This window comes from Dreissena polymorpha, chromosome 13 (genome assembly GCF_020536995.1).
Source record: "Dreissena polymorpha isolate Duluth1 chromosome 13, UMN_Dpol_1.0, whole genome shotgun sequence".
Taxonomy (NCBI): domain Eukaryota; kingdom Metazoa; phylum Mollusca; class Bivalvia; order Myida; family Dreissenidae; genus Dreissena; species Dreissena polymorpha.
Window position 1 is genome coordinate 39,142,957 of NC_068367.1, and position 27,826 is coordinate 39,170,782.

Genomic DNA, 27,826 nt, shown 5'->3' on the forward strand with positions numbered 1-27,826 from the left:
AATTTCCTACACAGTAATGCGCTGGACGGTCGTGATACTCCGCCCCGTATGAATAAATACTCACAATATGCTGAATCATTTTAATTTTCAAAAGGTAACAATTGAATCATCTTCAAATTTGTATATAATCTATTTCAATGCATTAAATACTTGAAACTTCTATGTGGTTTTTTTTTGCCATTCTGATATTTTTATTCATTTTGTCCTCAATTAAAAAAGAGATTTTAAACATTTATAATGAATAAATCTGAAGGAAAATTGGCTCAAGAGACAAGTGTTTTGATTGGCTGTTCAGAAAATGTGTACGTCCAAGTACATACATGTATGTCGACGTACAAATTGTACTTTGACGTACAAATATATACTTTGAAGTGTATTTTATATGTGCATGTCGACGTACAATTATTGTACTTCGACGTACATTTCTCTTTTCACCTAGTAGGTCTTCTTGACTTTCAACCCAAATGGTATCCATAGTATGTCTTTAGGGTTATCTAAATAATGCTCCCACTTAAGGGATCAATACCGAGACCTCCCAGTGACTAAGCCAGTTAGCAGACACCCCATCCACTATACCAAAGCCACCGAACCAGCATTAAATTCCTGTGGCTAGAAAACAAAAAATATAAGATGCTAAATCTTTAAGCTAGGAACATGTAACTCGTTTTAAGATTGATTATTTTGGATGCATTACTTAATTATTGCAACAATTATAATATTTTGCACACAATCATGTCCATATATTTATTAAAAATACGTGGTTATCAAAAAAAAACTTAAAAAGCTTTTGCCCGTAAATTAGGTAGCAGCTATAATCATATTAGTTCCTTAGTCGTCCTTAGTGGTCCTGAGTGGTACTTAGCGGTACTTAGCGGTCCTTAGTGGTCCTTAGTGGTATTTAGTATGACCGCAGTACTGTAGGGCATAGTTTTTTCTCCTGAAACGAAAACAAACATGGCGGTCGAAATCGAGTCGGCTGAGTAAGTTGTGTTTTTCATGTATTAAACGCAATATTTTATATGTTAAAACATTGTATTCCATGTTATTGAATATCAATCGACTTTTGTTATTTGTATATAGATTGCAATTTGCTAAGTTTGTGAAATATCGTGATGTAATGTATTTTCGAGACCATGTGTGCTGGAATCTGGATTTGTTTGTTTACAACTGTATTCCTTGTTTTCAGCGTTGTTCGGTTGATTGAACAATATTTGAAGGAAAACAATCTGATGAAAACGCTTCATGTTTTGCAGGTAACTTAGGTTAATGTATTGTTTGTGTGTGTGTGTGTTTTTTACTTTGTTTATAAACAATTACAATTATGGCGGTCAATACAATCACCGAATAGCACCGAAAAGCACTCAATTTCACTCTATATATATATATATATATATATGCAATATATCGTTTTTAGTGTGTGTTAGGCCACTCCAAATTGATTTGTTGGTCTACAGATTTATTTTTTTTAAAGTTGAAGAGGCGAGCGAATTATTATTATTTTTTTGAAAACAGGAAAATTTTCGAGCGAGTAAAGAGCGAAGAATAAAAATTAATCACATTTTAATAGAAAAATATTGCATTAACAAGATATACAGGTTTAAACAGCTATAGTTTACATTCAAATAAATTCTTATACAAAGAAAAGAATCTTATATGCAAACAAGCAATAATGTATTTATGATTTACATACTTTTTAAATAAAAAAATGCACTAACATTAAGTTTCAGAACTTAAACTTTAAAATGTAGAACACATGTCTAAAGCTAATGTTTTCATATCAGGAATAGCATTACTTGTGAGTTTTAATTAAACATCTTCTAATGCAATTAGTAAAATAATGTTTATATTTTTATATTGAATAACTCTTCCATGAAGATTCCACGTTGTTATATGAATTTGCAGCCGTTAAAGCTTCCGATATGATTTAATGTCGATGTATATCGACCTCATATTTATAGGAGTAAGTTGCATATGACCTTTGACCACCAAATATAACCTTATCATTGAAGTGAGGGACACATGTCTACCTACTGCTGCTTATATTTGTTCGAAGTTTTCAGTAGTGAAAGCTGTGAAAAGGTATACCATGTTGCAATTAACAATAGCACTTGAAGAGGGGCAATCATCAAAATGAAAATGACAGACAGTTGGACAAAGGCCATGCATATAATCCATTGTCGATACCTTATTTTAAAAGGGGCATATTGATGGCTACTCGCTAGTACGGTCAGAGCTCCAGATAAGGGTCGTATTTTCGTAATTACAAATTATTTTCAAGTCCGTTACGTATTTATTTTAAAATCTTGTAGTACCATTAAGAATTACAAAATCAAGTTACGAATATTATTTTTACATCGGTTCATATCGATTTTTATTGAGTTCTTTTCGCGGATTAAAGATTTTCGCGGTGCTTATATAAAATGGTTATCGGGTTTGTTTAACAAAGTGCTTTTTTCCAATAAAAGCGGCATATACAGTATATCTGTCAAAAAACAATGGCGGCCCCAGAGAGCGTCCTAAAAAACTGCCAAGCGTCAAAAACACGCTTTTAACATATTTTACGCAAAGATAGCCGAAGTTAAATGTTTAGAAAGACATTATAGAAAAAGATCTTATACGATGTTGTATGTTCAGTTGCCGACACAGTCGGAAAAGCTAAACAAAAACGCGACACGACGGGTCCAAACTTAAACACAAAAAAAATATTGAACGAGTGGAAGGGACAAGTCCCGTGGCTAATCGTTGAAAAGATTGAAGGGGAGACCCGTTTTAAATGTGAAATATGTAAAAATTCATCTAAGGCATGCAATCTAAACACAGTTTGGGCATATGAAGGTATTGAAAAAATAAAATTGTATAAAACTGAAAAGACACTGTTTAACTCATATAAATAAAGTTGCTAGTATGTTTATTTTGATTTTTTTTTTGCATGAAAATAACCATTATTATTTATGTTTAGGTCATTTAGAAAAAATAAGAATTATTTTCCAAAACTTAGAAGTAACGTTAAGAATAAAATTTCAGAGTTAAGAATTCTTTTTGAAAATCTGATAGTAATTTAAGAATTTCACAAAACCTTATCTGGAGCTCTGACGGTATTGTATTTTTCTGAAATAAATGTATACATTACAAAGATCTGTTTTGATGTTTTTATAATACACAGACCTAGCTTTAAAACATGTTCCGTCAACCATGTATTTTAATACTTCTAAAACATTGTCCATGTGACTCTTTTAGAACCAGCCTTTAATGATTTTATTTTTATTTTTTGTTCACTTAAAATCGTGTTATAGGAAACATTTGCCTACATTATAGGGAAATACCGTCCATATGCCCATTTTATAAAGAAAATGCATAAAAAACTTATGTCATGTTTCCCGATGTTGTTTCAAAATGAACATGCTTCAACAGTATCTGCTGATAGTTGCATGTTCGAACGTGAACAAACACATTCAAATAAGTCACAGAACGAAGCAGATGTGTTTTTATTTACAAGGGTTTGCTCCAGCAACTTTTCACCGCAATTTGTTAAAACCTTCACGTAGGAAGCCATTTGTATGGTCGTCTTGATCGAATACCTCATAATAAACAAAAGGTAGTATAAATATGCATGAAATAAAACCATTTATAACTAATTTAATCTGTTTACACACAATAGAAACGCAATTTTTCATATATAGAGAGAAATTGAGTGCTTTTCGGTCTTCACATGAAGTGCATTTCGGTCGGTATATTGCCGATATTTAGCCTATTTTGGGCATTAATACATCATTATAAACACAAGGTAGTATAAATATGCATGAAAAATAAGCATTTATAACTAATTCAATCCGTTTACACACACTAGAAACGCAATTTTTCATATATATATATAAAGAGAGAGAGAAATTGAGTGCTTTTCGGTCTTCACATGAAGTGCTTTTCGGTCGGTATATTGCCGATATTTATCCAAATTTGAACATTAATACCTCATAATAAACAAAAGGTAGTATAAATATGCATAAAAATATAAGCCTTTATAACTAATTTAATCCGTTTACACACAATAGAAACGCAATTTTTCATATATAAAGAGGGAAATTGAGTGCTTTTCGGTCTTCACATGAAGTGCTTTTCGGTCGGTATATTGCCGATATTTATCCAATTTTGGGCATTAATACATCATTATAAACACAAGGTAGTATAAATATGCATGAAATATAACCATTAATAGCTAATTCAATCCGTTTACACACACTAGAAACGCAATTTTTCATATATATATAGAGAGAGAAATTGAGTGCTTTTCGGTCTTCACATGAAGTGCTTTTTGGTCGGTATATTGCCAATATTTACCATTTTGGGCAAAATGTAGTAAAGACATACAATCATATAACCATTATTAACTAATTAAACCGGTTAACAAACACTAGAAACGATATATTGCAGGTTTTTTTTTGCCCAATTTAATAGCCGAAATTCGGCTATGTTCCCAATCCCAAAAAGTATACTTTTTTCCCAAAATGTGGCAAAAAATTCCCAATTTCCCCCCCAAAAAAGTCTAATGCGTATTATCTCCATTTCAATTCAATTACATCTAACAAAGTATTTTTTGATTTTGTTCTTTTAATTTGAATGATTATAAAAAGTTATATCAAATTTAGTATTTCTCTAATCAGTGGACTTTTCATGTGGAAAATAAGGCTAATGAATTTATTTTCCCAATTTCATGAAAATTCCGATAAAATTCCCAATTCCAAAGCCATGGGCTATCTTCCCAAAAAGTGGAAAAAACCCTGACCTTCACCCAAGTTAGTGTGCCCAATAGAAAAAGCAAGCAACTACAAATGAGCCCTTGGCTGAATGAGCCAGCTTTTAGTTCAAAAACTTAATACATTAAATGAAAAGCATTTGGTCAATTAAATGTGTTGTAGTTCACTGTTTAGTAATGGTTTTTAATGAATTGACTTTAATAAGTACTGCCACCTCAGCTTCATAATTATCATACTGCTAAATTTTAACTTTTATGATGTATTTGTTGTCTTGACTTTCTGCCAACATTGGTGGGCTCTGATTTATGTCACTCCCAAAATTTTTAGGATGAATTGTCAAAAAATGCCCCCAAATATTCAGGGACATTTATATATTTGCAAAAGAACAAAACTTTAAAACACCATTGGTTAATGATAAAAAAGTTGTTTGCATGCTGTCTGCATCCATCTTAATACAATTGATAATTATGGATGTTCTTTGACAGAAACTAGAAAAGTGTCTGTATTACAAATTTAATTAACCCTTCACCACTAAGATATGTATTTTTACACATTTGTTGTCCCTTAGAAAGTAAAATTTAATTAAAAACCTTTCTTTACAAATTCAAGTTTTAAAGGCTTCATTTCCAACCCTTAAATACTGATGAGTGACAAATAACATAAAACCTGAAAGACTGCGAGTTACTCTTGGTTTATGCTGTTTGCATATAACCATTTTCACTTTGCTTCTGAGTCAGGGGTCTCGCTAGTGGGCGAAGTGGGCGATTTGCTCGCCAAGGGAATATTTATGTCGCTAATTAATTTCATGAAGGCGACATAACTTCTCCACCTTTTAATTATTTGTTTGTGCCACACATTGACCATTAAAATCAATTTGATGTGGAGAATTGGACACAGGAGAATTCTCAGCCAGAAGTTGCCCCATTTACAGGTCATGCAAAGTTGAACATTCAAATGCACAGTCCGGAGCTATTAGAGTTCTTAAAATTGTTCATAGGTGAAGCCTTGATTAATTGCCTTGTGCTGGCTACCAATAACTATACTTCAGCAAAGTTAAATGGCCCATTAAAACAATACAAAGGAATGATCAAATGGGAAGAGTTAACCTAGCACACTGGCAATAAATATAGGGCATTACGGGTAAGATTTGGAATCTGTGCTGCAAAATGAGACTTTAAATGAATTTTTATTTTAAAAAATTGTAGCACAATATAAATTCGATTAAATCTTGATTTTCTTAAAATTTACAAGGAAGTAAGAAGATTATGAATATTACTGGTTTTGTTAAAATTGAAGTTTTATTTGATACACCTGTACAGGAAAAAAATAATAAAAAGTACCAGAATTATTTACAATCAATTACAAATAAGAAAAATGTAGGTTTCATACACTTGACATCTCTTATTATAAATGAAATGCAGCCTTTTGAATTCCATCACCCATTTCAGCCTCTATTATTGAAATAGCTTATCAGTCATCACATAAATAGCATGTTAAGTGTTAAATATATTACTTAAACTCAGTTAAATACATCAATAACAAAAATGAACACTTAAGTGAGTGTGTCTTTGTATTTGTAAATGTTGTCCCCCAAAGTGTGAAATAAGAGTTGTTTCTGATTAATGATAATTGGCACCGTTTAATAAGGGGTATAAGACAAGTAAAGAGTTGATTGAAAGCTGAACGGAAATACTTCTCCTTTAATTTGCCGCAAAAAACATGTAAAATGAAGACCTATGACGCAACTGTACAGAAGTGACATCTCCGGAAATTTTTAGCTAAGCTTGACCCCTGGATGCAAAAGTACCATTTCTCCCCGAAAAGTTGCCACTTCTCCCTATTTTGGCCTTTGGGAGAAGTGACTTCTCCCTAAATTTTGAACCTAGCTAGACCCCTGTGAGTGGGAAAGGGTTAAAAACTAACTGAACAAGAATTTCCTTATAAACACACATTTTTTTTGTGAAAATCAATAATTTCAAGTGTATATAAGTTTGTGTCTCAAAAGTATGGAAAATGTCAGAAAGTTTTCATGAGCTGGGAGACATATGTCCCTTCTTTTTTGATAGCTTGCCAAGCTTGCCAGAACACTGTTATAGAGAATAATATAATATAATAATATCATCAATTTTATTGTGCAAATTTTTAACTGGGATTAAAATGGTGATATATTCATGGCTTTATTTTGGAAAATGGCCTGACTTACCGCTTTGGGGAAATAATATATCAACACAACTGGGTTGGGAAAAGAAATTCCCAGAAAACTTTAAAATTTGAGGAAAATTATATTTATGTTAAGAAATCCTCTTGGGGGAAATGGGCTTTTATAATGCTCCTTATAAAGAAGGGGGGAAAACCCTGTATGAACCTTATATTGGCATTCCAAAGGACCCTGGCCCCATTCACAAAGGATAAGGAAGGAGAAAGAACCCTTCAACTAGTTCTGGCTTCCATAACTTTAAATGTTGCTTGTTATGATTTTTGACTGGCGCAACTTTGTCAATACTACATGTATATAAACTATATGCTGACGTTTCTTTAGCTACCCTGCAACATGAATCTTTGTTACATTCCAGGAAGAGAGTGGTATATCGTTGAACACTGTGGACTCTGTTGATGGATTCATATCTGACATCACCAGCGGTCACTGGGACACTGTCCTGCAGGCTATCCAGTCCTTGAAATTGCCTGATCAAAAACTGATTGATCTCTATGAGCAGGTAAGCCCCTTTAATAAAATATTATAAAGGTGTACAATGTGTATTTGTGTTGTTACCAAAGGTAAGGATTTTGTCAAAGTGTTTTTACTCTCCTTGTACAGTAACAGGTACAGCAGTGATTTTTTTCGCTTTATTTTTTTTACAGCCTGTGCCTTTTTGATTGGGAAAAAATGTGTGATAGACCATGAAATTGGGAAAAATTAAACATTATTATCATTATTATAAATATCAGTATACCAATTGTTTTTAAGTGCATGGTTACTGCTTTCTAAAATCTATATTATAAATTACTAGGGCTTTAAACTGCTGTATTATAAACTCAATGCACGAATTATGTTATTAACTGTATTAAGTTAAAGTTTGACTTATATTTTGGGAAATTTTGGCCAGATTTTTGGGAAAAAATGTTAATTTTTGCCATTGGGAAACAGCCTTTTTTACTTTTTTACAATTGGGAAATAGCCTGTAAGAGGCTGTAATTTTGTGCACAAAAAATCACTGTATAGGTAAGTATGCAAGGCCCTTCACAAATTTGTTTAATTTAATACAGTAAAAGTATTACATATGGGTTTTAATTTGGAGTGAAAAAAACAAAACATGAACATTATATAAAGATATCAGCACACAAACAAATTAATAGAAAATAGACATGTCAATATTGGGTTAGGGTATTCCACCCTTCCGCCATAAACCAACAGGGTTTTCTAAACTCACATCCAGAGTAAATTGTATGCATGCTGAGTAAATGTAGCCCCTGATGCGGAGTGATGGTTTGGCAGTGTTTTTTTCAAATTTTTGGGGCAGTTATTCAGCCCTTTTTCCAATCTCAAAAAGTATATTTTTCAGCTCGGCCGTTTTTGGAGAAAACCCGAGGTATTGTCATAGCCAGCTCGTCCGTCGTCTTGTCGTGTCGCCCGCGTCGTGCTAAAACCTTAACAATTTTCAAGGTTTTGAACATTGGCTCTAAAATGCTTCAACCTACAAATTTGAAACTTTCCATTGGCTGCTATGTAACTTGATTAGTTCTACATGCCACATCCATTTTTGGGTCACAAGGTCAAAGGTCAAGGTCACTGTTACCTCTAAAAAAATAAAAAATAATCTGACAAGCTTTCATTTATTCAAAACTGCAGCCGCAGCCAAGCGTGGCACCCGTTATGCGGTGCTCTTGTTTAAAATGACTGCCTTAAATTCCCAATTGAAGGCCCCCCCTTCCCGCCCATTAAAAAATGTTTTGTTGAATTTAATATCACCTTTTATTTCATCACCATATCCAGCAAAAAACAACACAGATTTCCCATTTTAAGTCAAAATGAACTGATTTTTCCAGATCCAAAGGATCTCAGCCCTATTTCCAAAAAGGTGACAAAACACTGTTACATTAGGATTAGTAAGTTCAATAAATATGCATGAGTATTATTGGTCATACATCTACTTGCATAAGTTGTTTGCTTAGAAAAAGGCCATACAGTTAATATGCATTAGTACACTATTTAAATAAGTAAAATAGCCTCCATGATGTTAAGATTGTTCTTGAGCTGTAAGTATAATATTTGCAAAAGTAAAAAGGACTTATCAATGATTCATAGTGTTTTTGATCTGTAAGTATAATATTTCATTATTATATTTGCAAATGTAAACTGGCCTCCCCTGATGCATACATGTATGCCATAAATTTTCAGACCGATTCCGGGACATTTTACTAAATTTTCCGGGACTTTTGCCAATTTTTCGGGGACATATATACGTATAATGATATAGATATAGAAATATATGCATTTTTTGGTACGCATTCTTTCTCGATATCCAATTAGGAAATTACTCATGTAGCTTACCTGTAATAAACAAATTTAACATCCATAAGATCAATGCACAAAAGATCATTTTGAACAAGACGAATAAATTAGAATTCACATCGTAAAATATTAAGTCCGAAAGCCTATCCGAAATATACTAGATCTATTAACGTCAAATAAAATATTGCTACCTCCATAACTAGATACAAGCCGCGTGTTTTTCATGTTAGAAAAGGGTGCGAAATTGCTTTTGTGTACATGTCACATCATCTGCAGAAAATGCATGGGCGTATTGACGGCCGCATAAAAACTTCGTAGGGCAGAGGACCTATTAATTGAAATCTTTTCTTTCGTAAAAAAATTATGTAGCGCGTAGTTGTAAAATAAGGTGACCTTTATCGCGAACGCTACTTTTTAAAACATAAAATTTCTAAAACTAAAAAGGGCAAAATGCGCCTCATTGGTTATGCTTTTGAGATGTGCTGATTTAATTTTCAATCACTGTATTCTATTCAAATGTGGACTCCGCGGGTAACATGGGTGATGAATGCAGACGTTGTCATAGGTGGCACGCGCGGTGTAAGCTAAGACATCAATTGTTACAACTTACATTGTAGGCGCTGCGCATAAGGGCGTTTTGTTTGTCGCATTACATAAGTGAAGAAAATCAAACATGGCGCGCATGTCGTAAAGGCGCGAAAATCCGGGTGAAACTGGACTTACTTACGAATGTGCATAGCATATCTGTTAAAACTACACAACCATAAAATTTGAGCATAGTTATTAAAGCCAATTAAGAACTAATAAAGCCTTTTTGTTTGACTGTGATTGCGAGACAATGGGCAAGATAACAGGATCCCCTGTTAATTTATCGATTTTGACACGTAGCGTTATTGCGTAATCTGACAGGCATATTGCCTTGGAGACGATGCAATATAAGTGGCAAGCACCGATTCGTATGCTTAGATAAGGAGCATACAGGTTTAAATAAAATGCGGGACAGGGTTTGTATTTCCGGGACTGTCCTGGAAGATCCGGGACATATGGCTTGTATGCCTGATGTTAGTGATTTTCTTGAGCTGTACAATGTTTCCATAAGGAAAAAATGCCCTCCCCCGATGTTTAAGATTGTTCATAAGCTATTTGTAAAGATATTTGCATCTGTATAAGGCTTCCCTGATGTTTCATATTGTTCTTGATCTGTTAGCACAATATTGGCTTAGTAAAACAGCTTACCCCATGTTTCATATTGTTCTTGATCTGTTAGCACAATATTGGCTTAGTAAAACAGCTTACCCCATGTTTCATATTGTTCTTGATCTGTTAGCACAATATTGGCTTAGTAAAATAGCTTACCCTATGTTTCATATTGTTCTTGATCTGTTAGCACAATATTGGCTTAGTAAAACAGCTTACCCCATGTTTCATATTGTTCTTGATCTGTTAGCACAATATTGGCTTAGTAAAACAGCCTACCCCATGTTTCATATTGTTCTTGATCTGTTAGCACAATATTGGCTTAGTAAAACAGCTTACCCCATGTTTCATATTGTTCTTGATCTGTTAGCACAATATTGGCTTAGTAAAACAGCTTACCCCATTTTTCATATTGTTCTTGATCTGTTAGCACAATATTGGCTTAGTAAAACAGCTAACCCCATGTTTTATATTGTCTTTGAACTGTAAGCACAATATTGGCTTAGTAAAACAGCTTACCCCATGTTTCATATTGTTCTTGATCTGTTAGAACAATATTGGCTTAGTAAAACAGCTTACCCCATGTTTCATATTGTTCTTGATCTGTTAGAACAATATTGGCTTAGTAAAACAGCTTATCCCATGTTTCATATTGTTCTTGATCTAGCACAATATTGGCTTAGTAAAACAGCTTACCCCATTTTTCATATTGTTTTTGATCTTTAAGAACAATATTGGCTTAGTAAAACAGCTTACCAAAAACATTGTTACGTCACGTCATGCAAAACTCTTAGGCTAGCTTCCATCTTGTTAAACAACACAGAAATTGAGTCAATCATTATTAATTCAATACACAAAGACAAAATTATGCTGTTGAAATAATAATGTTTAAACAAACAGTGCTTTACATGTATTTTGTTGTTTTTTTTTAATTGAAAACAAGTATATTTTATTAATAGAAAATAGTACAGGCGTGCGCATGCGCGGAGAGCAACTGACGGATATTTGAGATCACGTGGTCATCTAGCCTAATATCTTTTGGGATATTAGGTTACCTGGTTATCGGGATGATTTAAAGGCATGTGACAGGATAAATTGTCATAGCCAGCTCGTCGTGTCGTGTCCGCCGTCCGCGTCGTGCTAAAACCTTGACATTTTGTCAAGGTTTTGAACATTGGCTCTAAAATCAAAGTGCCTCAACCTACAACTTTGAAACTTCATATGTAGCTGCACCTTGATGAGTTCTACATGCCACACCCATTTTTGGGTCACTAGGTCAAAAGTCAAGGTCACTGACCTTTAAAAAAAAAAAAAAATTCTGACAAGCTTTCATCTATTCAAAACTGCACCCGCAGCCAAGCGTGGCACCCGTTATGCGGTGCTCTTGTTTAAATCTCAACATTGAGGTAATCACCTGTTCAGCTCTTTAAGTTGCCGCTTATTGAATATAATAATAAAAACACTTTCACTCTTAATTTTTAAGCAAAAAAGCAACAACAATACTTTCCGAATTTTATTCAAAATGAAGCAATTTTTCACAATCCAAAGGGACTCCACCCCATTCCCAAAATGGTGGGGTTAAAAGACCCTGACGATGTTTCAGATTGTTCTTGAGCTGATAGAGCTTCGTGAGTTGGCGGCTGCCAGGTCCCTGCTGCGCCAGACAGACCCCATGATTATGCTGAAGCACAACCAGGCAGACAGATACATCCACCTGGAGAACATGCTGGCACGCTCGTACTTCGATCCTAGAGAGGTAAAAATAAGCATGTGCATAAAGTGTTGTGCAGTCTGCCAAAAGTTACGCAACAAATCTGAAGTATTGAAATCTGGAAATCGGAAATTAACGAATATATGTTAAATATACACATATTATATATCAAGAATCTATTAAGCAATGGAATAATATTTCTGTTGAATTAAAAGTTGACAAATTATCAATCGTTAAAATGAGGGAAACCTTAGTAAACATGCTAAAAATTCTTTACGTTTTTCAGAATAAGCTATAGGCCTTTTTCGGGCCACTTTGGGAAAACTGCAATTTTGGGGGTTTAGATTTTTCACACCAAAAGTCTATTTTTTGGGGAGCAACTAATTTAATATTGCTCTTTTTAATAATTCAAATTATAAGAAATAAAAATAAATTATAATAATATACTTTGTTAGATGTAATTGATATCAAATTAAGAGATAGTTAAAATAAGACACTTCCTTTTTTTTTTTTTTTTTAAATTGAGATTTGCTTTTAAAGATTTGTGTTTCGGAACTGGGTCTGTTTAACAGATCTGTAAATACGCCAATCAAAGACCTAACCTTTAACTTTTTTGTTTGTTTATTTTTTTAGGCCTATCCTGAAGGACAGACAAAGGAAAAACGTCGTACAGCCATCGCCCAGGCGCTGTCAGGGGAGGTAAATGTGGTGCCACCGTCACGTCTGCTGGCCTTGCTTGGACAAGCACTCAAGTGGCAACAGCATCAGGGTCTTCTCCCGCCAGGTATGTTGAGAATTTATGTAATTTTTAGCTCGGCTATTTTACCCGAGGTATTGTCATAGCCAGCTCGGCGTCCGCCGTCCGCGTCGTCCTAAAACCTTTACATTTGTCTCAAAAAACCAAAGTGCTTCCACATACAACTTTGAAACTTCATATGTAGATGCACCTTGATGAGTTCTACATGCCACACCCATTTTTGGGTCACTAGGTCAAAGGTCAAGGTAACTATGACCTCTAAAAAAAATTAAAAATCTGACAATCTTTCATTTATTCAAAACTGCACCCGCAGCCGAGCGTTGGCACCCGTTATGCAGTGCTTTTGTTTTTTATGCTCCCAAACCCGAAGGAGGGCATATAGTGATCGGACCGTCCGTCTGTCTGTCTTTCCTACACACTTTGCATTTAGGTTTTGCATTTAGGTTTTGCATTTAGGTTTCGAAAATTGCTCATAACTTCTATGTCGCTTCAGATAGCAACCTGATGTTTGGCATGCATGTGTATCTCATGGAGCTGCACTTTTTGAGTGATGAAAGGTCAAGGTCATCCTCTTAGTTCAAAGGTCAAATATATGGCTTCAAAGTGGCCCAGAAAGGGGCATTCAGTCCTACTCAGTTACTCCCAGGACGGCTAGATTTTAGCCATCGGCTTATCAGCAGAACTAATTAGTGTTAACTGTTCTGTTGTCATAAAGCACACTCCCCTGTCAACAGCCTGCTTGGCGATAATAAATGAACCCAGGTGTTATATCTATCCAAATGTGAATCTGCTGCAACATGTTTCAGAGAGTTATCGACCAGTGTAATTAGCAGTTGTGCCAAATATTAATAGCCAATTTAACATTTATTTTGATTTTTTGGATATGTATAAAACAGGTAAGCTTGAAATGTGTTAGTAAAATAATTTATTGTTCACCTTTGTTAGATTTTCAATTTGACATGTAACAAGCACTGAGCATGTAAGATGAAATGATTGAAATTAAAACTAATAGAAGTTATATGATTTTAAAAGATAGTTTTCTTTACTCTTTCAGATTGACAACCAAAATGACTTTTCATATTCCATCACTAAGGGAACTTAGAATAGTTTTTGACGAAAATGATTCAGAATATATTATATTTGATGAGTTCAAAGCATTTCTAAAAAACAATAAGTGTGGAGATGAACCAGCAATTAAAAGTGGCAACATTTTCAGTTGGTTGAAAGGAAAAGATCATAGTGTTAAAAATGTTGAAGGAAAACCTTCATTTAAACTGGAGAGCATAGTGCAATACTGCATGTCATATCGCGACACATATGAAGTGTGTAGACAGGTTACAAAGGAAATTAAGGGGATATTAGTTAATCAGTCAGAGGAAACCCCCATTTCATCTACAAAAGAGATATACAAACATATAGCTAATGCTGATTTTTTATCTAAAGTCATTTTGTCGGAACTTAAAATTGAGGAAAGTGACATTACAACATTAAATTCATTTTACAAAAATGAGTTTACTGAAGAAAGCTGGAGGAAAATATGTTTCTTTGAAATGCATTTTATGAGAGAAGGAGATTTTAAAATTGAAAGTGATACATATGAGACAACAATTATGAAAAAAACTAAATTTTTATCCGAAATGCAACAGGCGCACCAACTTGCCGGGACGATAATGGAGCAGTCAAGAAATGAAATTTTGGAAAGAACAAAGCGACGGGAACATGCTGAAATGGGTGAGCGAATATGTATCAGTGGAAAAAATACACACAGTCCTTCTATCATTGAGTCACAAGTGATGAATGCAATGCCTGACCAGTGCTTTTTGAATACAATTGTATTGTCTGATTGTACCAGTCACTGTTCGCATAATAAGTCATTACATGTTTATGCAGACATTTCAGAAGACAGCCAGGCTTCCATTCCTGATATTAAGACTATTATATCATCATATGTAAAAACAAACCACAAGGAAACGTGTTCAGAATTTGTGTTCTTTTCTGGAACTATAAAAAAGTATAAAGACTCATCAGGGGAATACATGCGTTTTAAACTGCGAGATGATTTTCTGTCCGGAAGACTAAATGAATCTGTTTTGTATCATTGGAAATCTTATGATTGTGACACAGATTCTTTCTTTGAAGATACTGATGAAACATGTCAATGTTGCTATGGTACACCTCAAACAAAGCCATTGTCCACAAAATCATTTAATGTGCTCTGGGAGTGGTATATTGAAACTCCTCTTGTTTGCCAAATTCTGTTTGAAATATTCATCAACCAAAGGTCACTTAAAAGAGCAGAAGAGACCAAACAGTTCTTGAAAAAGAAATATACAAGGTTGTACATGCAATATGACAGTTTCTTGAATATTTTAAACAAAAGGTATTGTGGAATTCTTCAAGACAAAAGCACACAGGAACTGTCGATGAATTATCATTCCCTGTCAGCGGTATTTAATTTGACGTCAGCAGGAGGGCTAACCCAAAGTTTAACAACAGCTGAACAAAAGTTGAAAGACATGGCAAACAGTGAAAATACCTATTTTAACACATATTTAAAAAAATATGCATTGACATATGAGACATGCGCTGGTGAAAGCACAGAAAAAGTTTGTTTAAGAGACTGCGTCTTAGTCCTAATGATTGACAACTTAGTACGGCTTAAAAAGCATGCGGATCCCGATCCAGGAGAAAGCCGGTCTATGCAAATCTGCACATTGCCAATCACCATTAAAGGAATTCCAAAAGATGCATTAGAATGTGTGAACTGGCATGATGCTGATTGCGAAGCCTGTGTGGATATTATATGCAAGTGTAAGCAAGACAAAGTGTTAAACAGTTCTGATGTTGACAACTTGTTAATACATTTAACTACAAAACAACAATCAGGGTTTAATGACTTCAAGAAGCTAGTGACATTTGGATACAGTGACATCTGGAAAGCAGTGTTGAAAGGTAATTTAACATTTGGTTGAAAAAATATATTGTAAAGTAATATAGATGTTAGACAGAAAAAATTATCTCGTCTCCCTATATATGGGACCAATTGTCTAGTCAGTATGTAAATTAAAAGGGGCATTCGGGAAAAATGCAAATTGATTAAGAACTTTTATATTGTTAACGCAATATGAATGATATTTCATTGGAAAGGGAAATTCATCACCTACACGATGGTTTAATGTTGCATTATAAAACATGCATCGGTTAGTCACAATTCTTACGTAAATGACCCCTATTTAGAGACACTGGAACATAACACTTTTCCGACCTGCAATGTAAATAGGCACCGGATCCATGCTGAATGTCTTAACAGTGTAGTTTTATCTATATAATTTAAAGGCGAATTAAGTTTTTAATGTATACAAATGTTGAAGTTTAATCTTTATAAAATGAAGTTTTGCATTTATCTGATGAAGTTTCAACTTTACTAATGTAATTAAAGTTTACATATATGTAAGGGCATTATCCTTTAATTAGCAAGTTTTACCAAACATGTAAATTACAAATGTATATCAACAGACAATCAATGTATTTCATTATACTATCGTTCAATACACATGTGCTTATATCGACCTTTATTGTTGTTTCAGAAAAAATGCATCTACTTTCCCCCACCAGACAGGAGAGTGACACTTTAGATAAATCCTTTGCGTCACTACAGCTGGGTGATGTAGAAGTAAGTGCTTATGCAATACATTTGCACACTGAAAGCACCTTTTTATGTTGTCTTACACCATTACGTCATATGTTCCACTTGAGTTCATAGCTCCTTTATTTGCTGATATCTTAGATATTTGATATGCAGGTACCTTGAATTGACATTTACCAGTTTTTAGATTTATGAAAATGTGTGATTTTTCAATGATCACTGTCTTGTTGAATATCACATTAAACCGACAATATTTGACTGACAAATGGGTTACATTGCAGTTACAAGGATTAACATATTTCAAGACTTACTAATTTTAAAGGGAAACACAACCCTAAATACAAATTGCTGACATAGTGGATATTTAATTAGGTGTAAATGACATCACTATCACACAAAATTGGGCATTGGATTTTAAAATACTTACAGCTATGATTTGTCTTGTACTTCTACTTCGGTTCTCGTAGCCCTTAAAAAAACATTCCATGTTTCGAATTTAAGGTCTAATTTCGTCTTTATGGTTTTTTTTTCTACAGGAGGATGAAGACTTGCAGGAATTGTCTCACATTGGGGTAGATGTTATAACAGAAACGGATGAAATTGAAATAGAGCCGGATGCAATTGAGGAGCTTGAGAGCATTCAGCTTGACCGGAGCATAAATGATAGGCAGCCTGGAACTGATATTATGAATTCAACCTTGGATGATTCCCTGATTTTCAAAGTACATAGTGATGTTGAAGAAGATATAGATGTTGAACAACACCCAATGGATTATTCAAGTACAGTTACAACTGAAGCCTCTGTTAGTTCGACAAGAAACGCAGATCATTATGAAAACAGAGTGTTGTCTCATCTTGGCTTTAAAAAGTACAATCTGCCTCCGCTTTTATCACGACACCCACCCCCTGCTGTTGGTCGCGATGATGATATTCAAAAGCTAAAAGAAATTCTTGACGATGTATTGGTAAAAACGGACAACACAAAAGAAACATCAAATAAGATTCTATTTGCCCCGGACCACAAAATTGCTGTCAATTTACTGAAACTACGCGATACTAGTAAGAAGTACGAGCGATTTCTGCCAGAGTTTCCAGCACTACATTTACGGAAATCAAAAATTACCATTTTGTGCAGTGCATACAAAGATGCCGGAGTTCTTCACATACTAAAATACATGCGTGACGAAGACTTTCAGGAATGGAGGAAGCTGATATCAGCTGATCACATAGAAATGGGTACAAAATACATACGGCGATTGTCCACAGCATTACATCTTGCATTCTTCATCGTCTTTCTTCAAAAGTACCATGCTGATAAAAAAGAAGTAGTCATTACCGATGTCTTGGATTCAAAGAATATTGATGCACATTGGATGAGCTTCACTTCCTTTCTTGAGGAAGGCTCCCGAAGAAATGGAACGTTTGCTCTTCATAGGGACATCATGACTCACTGTGATGAAGTATGCGCAATAGCATTTGCTGAACGTCTCGGAGGTCCTCAGGGATACAACTTGTTATTAGCTGCTGTGAAATCTAGCCTGCCATTTTCGTTCCTGAATGGTGCATCCTCTTACGCAGCATTTACTACAAAACTTCTACACGAGTATTACAAAAGTGGAATATACTACCAAAACATGAAACACTCGCTTTTCAGTACCCCCAATAGAGGAAGTGAAGTAAACTTTGCATTAGATACCCAGCGAGAGATGGACCATAAGGATGCACTTAAGGCATTCAGATCCGGTTCGACAGTGGCGTCCGTCTTGCCCAGAATGTCGCTCATAGATGTATTGGATGACACCCATGAAAGAACAGCACATAGCAAGATAGAAAAAACTCAGGAAGAATTGCTGGGTTTTAGCACAACAAACACAGATGAGAAATACATTGTAAGAATACTTAGCCTGATTTTGAGACAAGGCGGTATATGCCTAGATGAAGATGAAAAGGTGTACAATGTGTATGATAATAACAAGACCGTACTTTCTCCTGCAGTGCTTGACTCTGAAACAAAAGAGCTTGGCCAGTTCTTGATTAAAAAGTATGCAGCCCAGGAAGGATTGTTTGGTACATCAAAATCAGACATAACCAATGTAAATGATGTAGCTGGACCGAAACAGCTTTTGCAAAAAGTGAAATCAACAAAAGGAGTAACTATCAGGCGAATGTTTGCGAAAGTTGATACTGAAACCAAAACAGATCGCGACAGGCGAGAAGATGTCAGAAAGAAGACTGTTAAAAAACAGCTATAGCGGTTCGATTGTCTTAGTTCAGAGATGAATGCTTGCCAGGCAATTGTCAAACCAGACTGTACGAAACCAAAAGTTTTGAAATCATCCGGTATGAAGAATGCCTTGGTGAAGACAGTACATGAGGCAATTAGCAACACCAATGAAGAAAACAACAACATTTTGGAAGAACACAATCTCATTTTCCTTTCAAAAAGAAGCATTCCAAAACCAGTAATGGAGACTGCATCACATGCAACAATTGAATTTGCTGGGGTGAAATTTAAAACAAATGCATCGTCTGGTCAACAGTATTTAAAGTATATTGAAAACGGTGTCATCAAGAAAACGCAACTGCAATTGCCAAATGTGCAGGAGTTAGCAATCTGTGAAGAAAAATATCAGTTTACTCCTGATGATTTCAAGGCTGCAACAAGATCACAAAGAGTTTCAAAAAAAGCATACAGTGTCACCCATCTTAAAACTTCAGAAGAAATGCTGTCCTCAGAAACGTTCCACAAAAATTCAATTGTCACAACACCACAGGGAAAAAGTCTCATCAGCACATACTTGGCTAGAAATATACACAAAATTAAAGTACAGAAACCTATCACCATCAGCATAGACAGCGAATTACACATGTCAAATTGCTCATGCCCAGAACATCCTAAATGCTGCTGTTGCCCGAGATATGCTCATCCAATATGTGCCAAGATGTATGCAGACAAAGAGCCAGACATTGACATCCTTACATATATTAAACAAACTAAAGGGGAGGCCGAAATGTCCCAAGTTGATTGGCTGACTGAATACCAGGATCGTTTGTTAGATGGAAACGCCTGTGTTAGCATCGTCACATCTGGGGATATTGATGCGGTTGTTATCCACATGTTTGCTTTGTCACATGGTTGGCCCCGTACATCAGACGGGAAGTTCAAAAATAGTGTCTTTGTTATACTTCAGAAGCCAGTCGGTCTCTATGACACATACCATGTGACAGGCATATTGACCGCATTGGAGGAAAAATGGAATGACAAGAACATTGGAATGAAATTAGCCCTTGTTCTCAGTATGGCTGGCAATGACTTCCTTCCAAAGTTGCATGGAATTTCACATACAAAAACAGTTGAGGTCTTCCTGCAATACCCCCACTTGCGATCGTCACTGTTTGACTTTGAACACCCCTCTGACTGCACCATACACGTAAAGCTGAACCCAGACATATACACGGAACTTATAAAGTACTTGTATTGCGCAAAGAAGCTAAACGCGGACGACTTCAGTTTTGATGAAATACGTCAAATGTCAATATTGCCAGTTAATGCAAAGTCATTGGAAGATTACAGAAATCCACAGCTTTGGATGCCCCCAATAAGTACAATCGAAAAAATGTCCAAGAATGTCCAGTGTCTCATAGACTATTACTTGACCGCTGGGGACCATTCGAAACAAATGCCAAATTTTCTGCTATGTGGTAGTCTTACTAAAACAGACAAAGGAGAAATAGAATTCGATCTAGGTCCAGATTCACATATCAACCGTATTGGGGAATGTGTGGTTACAGATCCAGGAGAACTGGCGCTCAGGCTGAGGAAGAAAGGAAAACGGAAACCAGAGGAAACACCACAAAAAGGACGAAGGCGCAAACTACGGCCACAGGCACAATCAACTCCAAGGTAAAACAACACATTATTTACAGAAAGATATTTCCCGAAATTTCTCGAAAGTCCTTGACTATAATGAAAACAATGGAAATACCATATATGGCGACAATAGCAAAAGTGTTGCTTTCAAATTTTGTAGCCTTATGCTGCATAATTACATTTTACTTTAATTCTGATATACATAATGTTTTATTTTATAGATTGTGTAGGAAGTTGCAAGGGTTTGAACCCATGTGATATCGATAAGTTTATACATAATGTTAGTTATCGTTAGTATTAATCATTAATAAAATCTAATTGATCAGGTACCGTAGCGGCGCAACCTTTCGACTGACTTAATTTAGCTTGCCTACATAGTGTTGGAAATTATGTCTTGAATCTGAATAGATGTACAATTTATGTGTGTAAGTGGTTACATATAAAAAAAGATAAGTGTACACAAATACAAGCATGCTGTTATTTTACAGAGAAGAATTTCAAACAATAAATTAATGTCCTTGTTTTTCAGAAAGAATTATGATGATTGATGAACCAGTACACAGATGGAAAATATGTTTGAAGTAGATCAATGCAAAATTCATGTTGATCTTTAAGTTGAGACATTTTTGTATTTAATATTTATCAACCACAGGCGACTACATCTAATTAATTCATTTAATTATATAATTTAAGTCCAGTTCAACACTCCACTAGCAAATATCATGCTGGATACTCATGTTGATAATTCCTGTAAAGTTGATTGTTAACAAATTTGTTTTTTAACTTACTGATTAGTAACATAGTTACCCGGAATGTTTATTATGTGAACAATTGTTATGTGAATTACAAAGGTGAAGTTGGTATTTGGTGTAAAAATTAATGTTTTTTCCATTAAATTTCCTTGCTAGAAAAGTTTGGGTTACAATCATGACAATACAAAATATACATGTATATAGCAGCTTATCATTCTATTATTATAAATTGACAAGAATTCTATAAAGTTTATGTGGCATACTATTTATGTTATTTCAACTTGTTTATATGAACATTAACCCATTTATGCCTAGCGTCTAGAAAAAAGGCCTTGGCAAACAGCGTAGACCCAGATGAGACGCCGCATGATGTGGCATCTCATCAGGGTCTGCGCTGTTTGCTTCAGGAATTTCTGTAAAAAAATATTCTATATAATTATAGAAATAAATAAAGTAGACATCCCTAATTTCGGAAATACATTGATCCAATTATTTAGAAGGATGGGATAGTCCACTAGGCATAAACGGGTTTATAGATGTACATTGAAAACATAAGGAATATTCAATTGTTTACTTCTGAACAATTTGATAATTATGTGTAATGGAAAATATCTGCGGTATAATTTTATATAACACAATTATAATTACTCAGTATTCTCTGAGATAATTACATACTCTTCGCATTATATACTTGCCATAACATAGTTTAATTAACATTGATTAATATGTTGTTCAATTCAATAATAAACTATGTACAAGTTCTGATCTGTTTTTATTATTTTAATCCATCATTCAAATACAACCACGATGCTCTTTATTAAACTGTGCTTTAGTTAATTAATATTAACTCTTTGATACCTATTAACCCATTAATGCCTAGTGGACTCTCCCATCCTTCTAAATTGGATCAATCCATTTACAAAATTAGGGATGTCTAGTATATTTATTTCTATATTTAGAATATTTCTTACTGAAATTCTTTCAGCAAACAGCTCAGACCCTGATGAGACGCTGCATCATGCGGCGTCTCATCTGGGTCTACGCCGTTTGCCAAAGCCTTTTTTCTTGACGCTAGGCATATATGGGTTAAAATGCATGTCCCTGTATTTTTCTACAATCTTATTCATTTAGTGTGTGAGCAATGTTTAACCCTCTGAATTCTCAGCATTCTACACCAGTATCTTGTAATTAGATATGGTCAATAAATCCCCTCATGTTATCACTTCCAACAGTGATCAGCGCTTCACACCACTTTGATAATGACCCCTGAACAGTTAAATAGATTAGCCCTGATCTTGTTGAATCGATGGAGAAAGGAGTAACCGAGTAGGACTGCATTGTGTTTCTGACAAACACATTTCTTGGATTGGGCCTTATACTATAATACATATTTTTTAGGGAGATATCAGTGATGTAAATTGATATTTGGATGTTTCAAACAGTGAAAAATAACAGTGACAACTATTGATAACTTTCACTGTTATACATTAAAATGATGTCGTTATTTGGACGTCAGGCGGTTATTATTTCCACAAAATTGTATAGGTCATTGCTTTTAATTAACTAGTGTTTATAGAAAATAAATTTCATTTTCTCTGACCTCTCTTTAATTTATAGCTATAACTTACCAAAATCATCAAATATACTCTATATATTTGTAGTTAAATTTTCATTTTAATGTTGGAGAAATGTTTGGTTAATTTTATTAGCTCGACTATTATATATGAAATATATATAGTGGAGCTATCCTACTCACATCGGCGTGAGCGTCTGCGTAAGCGTGCAAATGTTAAAGTTTTCGTACTACCCCAAATATTTTCTTTGTGCCTTGACATATTACTTTCATATTTTGCATACTTGTTTACCAACATGACCCCAACCTATAAACAATAGCAGAAACTCTATCAAGCATTTTGTCATAATTATGGCCCCTTTTCCACTTAGAATATGCAGCAAATGTTAAAGTTTGCATACTGCCCAATTTATATTCATTGTCCCTTGACATATTGCTTTCATATTTTGCATACTTGTTAACCAACATCACCCCAACCTATAAAGAAGAGCAGACAACTCTATCAAGCATTTTGTCATAATTATTTCCCCTTTTATACTTAGAATATGCATATTATTGATAAATCTATGTTAAAGTTTGCGTACTACCCCAAATATTTCCTATATCCTTTGACATATTGCTTTTATATTTTGCATACTTGTTTACCAACATGACCCCAACCTATAAACAAGAGCAGACCACTGTATCAAGCATTTTTACATAATTATGGCCCCTTTTACACTTAGATAATCGAACATTTTGCTTAAATTGCCATAACTTCTTTATTTATGATCACATTTTATTAATACTTTGACAAAACAACACTTACCTGAATACCACAATGGATTCCACCCGAACAATACCCCACGCCCCTACCCAGAATCCCTTCCCCCCCAACCTCCCCCCCCCCAATTTTTTTTTTGAAACATCATCTTATAAATTACCCCATCCCACAATATACTCCCCTCTCACCCCCCCCCCTACCCCCCCTACCCCCCCCCCCAATTTTTTTTTTTAAACATCATCTTATATATTACCACACCCCACATTATACCCCCCTCTCACCCCCCTACCTCCCCCCCCCCCAATTTTTTTTTTCTCCTTTTTTTTTATTTTTGAAAGATCGTCTAATAAATGACCACACCCCACATTATACCCCCTCTCAACCCCCCCCCCCCGCCAACAAAAATTTTTTTTTTTTCCTTTTTTTTATTTTTGAAAGATCGTCTAATAAAATATTGAATATTAACAATTTCCCCATGATGGCTTACATTATAATGTCAAGCACTCGAATAGTTGAGCGCGCTGTCCTCTGACAGCTCTTGTTTATAAGCTTTCCATACGTAAATGACTGTCTTAAAAATCCGTTTGAGTAAGACTTTTTTATACAGTGTTCAAGTGCTAGGGTAGATATTGTTAGTTGTTTACTTAAATGAAAGCACTGGTTATGAATAAATAGCTATACCTTGTAATAACTAAATAGATATTTATGCCCCCCTTCGAAGAAGAGGAGGTATATTGTTTTGCACATGTCGGTCGGTCCGTCCGTCCACCAGATGGTTTCCGGATGATAACTCAAGAACGCAAAGGTCAAGGTCACAGTGACAAAAAAAGTATTCACACAATGGCTGCCACTACAACTGACAGCCCATATGGGGGGCATGCATGTTTTACAAACAGCCCTTGTTCTGAATTAAAATAAATTACTTTACATGCATAAAATCAAGACTGAAGAGGCTTAATTCACTCATACAATAAGTCAGTCAAATTTTGTTAGGTTTTTAGCTCACCTAATTGCAAGAAGTGCGTATTGTGACATATTATGATCGGTCTATCATAGGCTGCATTTCGTGTTGTATCAACTTTTATATTGTTTGTACTCAAGAGGCTACATTTTTCATCCAGTCTTGATTAAACTTGATCAGAATGTTCATCTTTACAATATTTAGATCAAATTTTAATCCTAGTCTAAAAGCTTGGTCAAAATGTCACATCTGATTATATAAAATTCCACTATAAAAAGCACATTTATGATTCATTCTTATCGAAAGTTTATCAAACTGTTTATCTTGACAATATCTAAACGAAACACAGGTCATGTGCATCCAAAAACAAGGTCACCAGGTCAAATCTTTAGAAAACCCATATTGGAACTTGAGAAACCACATTTATTTTGCTCAAATTAAATAAACTAAATTAATTAAATTAAATATTAATCTTTACATTATTTAAACCATGTTTGAATATGGTTCAAGTGTTTTAAAACCAGATGAAGGCTTTTACAATTGGTTTACACTCACTCAGGTGAGCGCTTAAGGGCCATCCATTGTCTTCTTGTGTCTATTTTGTTTATTGTAATATTATGCTTGTGCATTTTAAAACTAAGCAGTCAAAATCATGTTTCTAATAATACAAGAGTTATCCTAAACATGAGGTCAAAGGAATCCCCATTTAAATAAGGCAAATGCCGTATTAGATTCAAACTATTGCTCAGTGACAACACAATTTAGCAAATTTGCTTTAGCCTGAAGTTGAAAAATCAGTTTCTTAATACTGGCTGTGTTTAAAATAACCCTAAAAAGATATTAAAAAAACAATACTTTTCTATAAAGATTGGATTGCAGGATAACATATTTGTATAATAAAAAAAGCTTAAAATAAGAATTTCAATCCTATTGAACGGCATAAAACCAACAGGTTTTTAGTCATTTCAAATTCCAGGCACAACGAATGAAGTGTTCCACCCAAGAATTTCAATTATACTTGAAGGCATTAAAAAAAATGGGTCTTTTGCCATTTCCAATTCAGGCACAACGACTGACATGTTCCATATAAGAATTTTAATCATACCGAATGACATGAACCATATTGGATCTTTTAATATTTTCAATCCAGGCATTACGAGTGATGTGTTTTATATAAGAATTTCAATCCTATTTAATGGCATGAACCATAATGGGTATATCATCTTTACCAATCCAGGCACAACTATAGACGTGTTCCGTGGCAAGGCAGCTGTGAAGGAGCAAGAGGAAGAGAAGTTCCCCACTCAGCTTAACAAAACTATCAAAGTATGTTTGACATTACTTTGATAAATAAATATCATAACTTCCCCACCCAGCTTTAGGTCGTCAAGGTGTAATGGATATATTGTCCGCCTAGCGACCAGGAGGTCACAGGTTCGATCCCCATCGTGGGAGCGTTCTTTAGATCTCTCCTAAAGACACCAAGTACTGGTTCTAGGCCCAGGAAACGGACTCGAGAACGTTTATATAAGCCTTATGCTTTCGATGCAATCAAGCTAAAATAAATAGGTTTAAACTAAAACCATCAAAGTATGTTTGACAGTGCTTTGATAACACAATATCATAACTTCCCAACTCAGCTTAACAAAACTATCAAAGTATGTTTGACAGTGCTTCAAAATCATGTACAAGAGTTATTTAATAATAAAATATTTTGAAGTTCCCAGCACATTTTTACAAAACTATCTAAGTATGTATTGCAGTGCTTCAATCGGAAAAGATATATTCCTTGCTCTGGGAAAAAGGGGTTTAATGCATGTGTGTAAAGTGTCTCCCAACATTTATTGTTTTATGGAAGTCTCTTTACGAAAATTGAGTTTAGGTGGAAAGTGTTGTCCATGATTAGCCTGTGCCTTCAGAACAGGCTAACAGGCTAATGTTGAACAATACTTTATCACATGATATACCCTGTTTCTCATGTAATATAACCATTACAAATATTTTTATCTTACACATGTGTAATATACTTTTTATGCCCCCGGTCGGAGGGCATATAGTGATCGGACTGCCCGTCCGTCTGTCTGTCCGTCTTTCCGTCAAAATTTGCGTTTAGGTTTCGAAAAATGCTCATAACTTCTCAGACAATACCAAACTTCCAGATTGATGTCAGACATTCGGTCTGACTGATTGACAAATTCTGTCAGACCAGATGAGTGTTTGTCAGACCAAACAAGAAGAGAGAAAACACAAAATGAAATGACGGTTACACATAGTATTTATTTATATCATAATGACATATATCAAGTATGTACTACATGTACCTAGTAATATCATAAAACAAGTATGTTACTATATATTAGTAGATATTATCAGATATCGGAATAGAGATTGGAATTCAAATAATTGATTATCTTCTTCTCATTGTCTCCTTCCTCCTGAAAATCTGAACAGTAATCACTCTTGTCATCTTTACAGTAATTATAATTGATTTGTTGAGTTTCTGCGTCAAAGTCTACGACATTATCAGGTTCAGCAGTCTCCTGCTCATTTGAGGTACCTTCAATTAGTAGATGATCAATCACTTGAGTCTCGACTTTGTTTTGCCAATATTCTCAATAAAATAGTATCAGTACCAGGTAATACTTTGGTAAGAAACCTCAGCATATCAGGCAAATCTCACAATACAAAATATATAGACAATAAAATTGGTTGTGAAATAATCTTTTGGAAAGAAGACAACAATATTTTGAAAACGAAATCACCTGAAAACAATTATACGTCATCGTTATTTTCGCTTCGCAATGCTGTTTACAGTGAAAACAATTGACCCCTAACATATGCGAGCACCTTGCTGCATGGTCCTGGCTCTCGCATTTTGCGAATTGACATGCACTTATGAGATTGGAACTAGTACTTTATAAATATCCGTTTGGAAATTTCCAGACGCTGTCACGGAATATACCGAGTTGCAACAGTTTGTATTTCAGATACATCGGAACACACTCGGCAAATTCCGTCTCTACGTTAAGAATATTTTACGAATATAGTATCGCGTGATCGGAGTTATTTCGGAAAATAACGTGTATAACGGAACATGTGCGAGCTATTCTTATTGGCGGACACAAATAGATCGAAAACATAAAAATGACACTGGTATTAACGTATTAAGTTCTGCATGTTTTGATGGCAAATATTGGAATCCCATAGAGCATCAGACGATGATTGTTAAAGATATTTATTATATTTTTTGGAGTCGGAATTGCAAAATCGAATTTTTGGAGAAGGAATTACAAAATCGATTGAACCTTGTCATAATATGTCTGATATGTCT

The 27,826-nt window shown here is 34.7% G+C and overlaps 1 protein-coding gene across 1 annotated transcript in view; it reads left to right on the plus strand.

Annotated features, from left to right (window-relative positions):
- The first annotated feature begins 900 nt into the window (after positions 1–900).
- LOC127855484 (WD40 repeat-containing protein SMU1) overlaps positions 901–27,826 on the plus strand; it is a 60,965-nt gene continuing 34,039 nt past the window's right edge. Inside the window, exons 1-6 of the mRNA XM_052391128.1 lie at positions 901–980; positions 1,187–1,253; positions 7,325–7,468; positions 12,065–12,217; positions 12,806–12,956; positions 25,733–25,821. Coding sequence (XP_052247088.1) covers positions 955–980; positions 1,187–1,253; positions 7,325–7,468; positions 12,065–12,217; positions 12,806–12,956; positions 25,733–25,821 — 630 coding nt within the window. The 5' untranslated portion in view covers positions 901–954. The remainder of the gene's footprint in view (positions 981–1,186; positions 1,254–7,324; positions 7,469–12,064; positions 12,218–12,805; positions 12,957–25,732; positions 25,822–27,826) is intronic.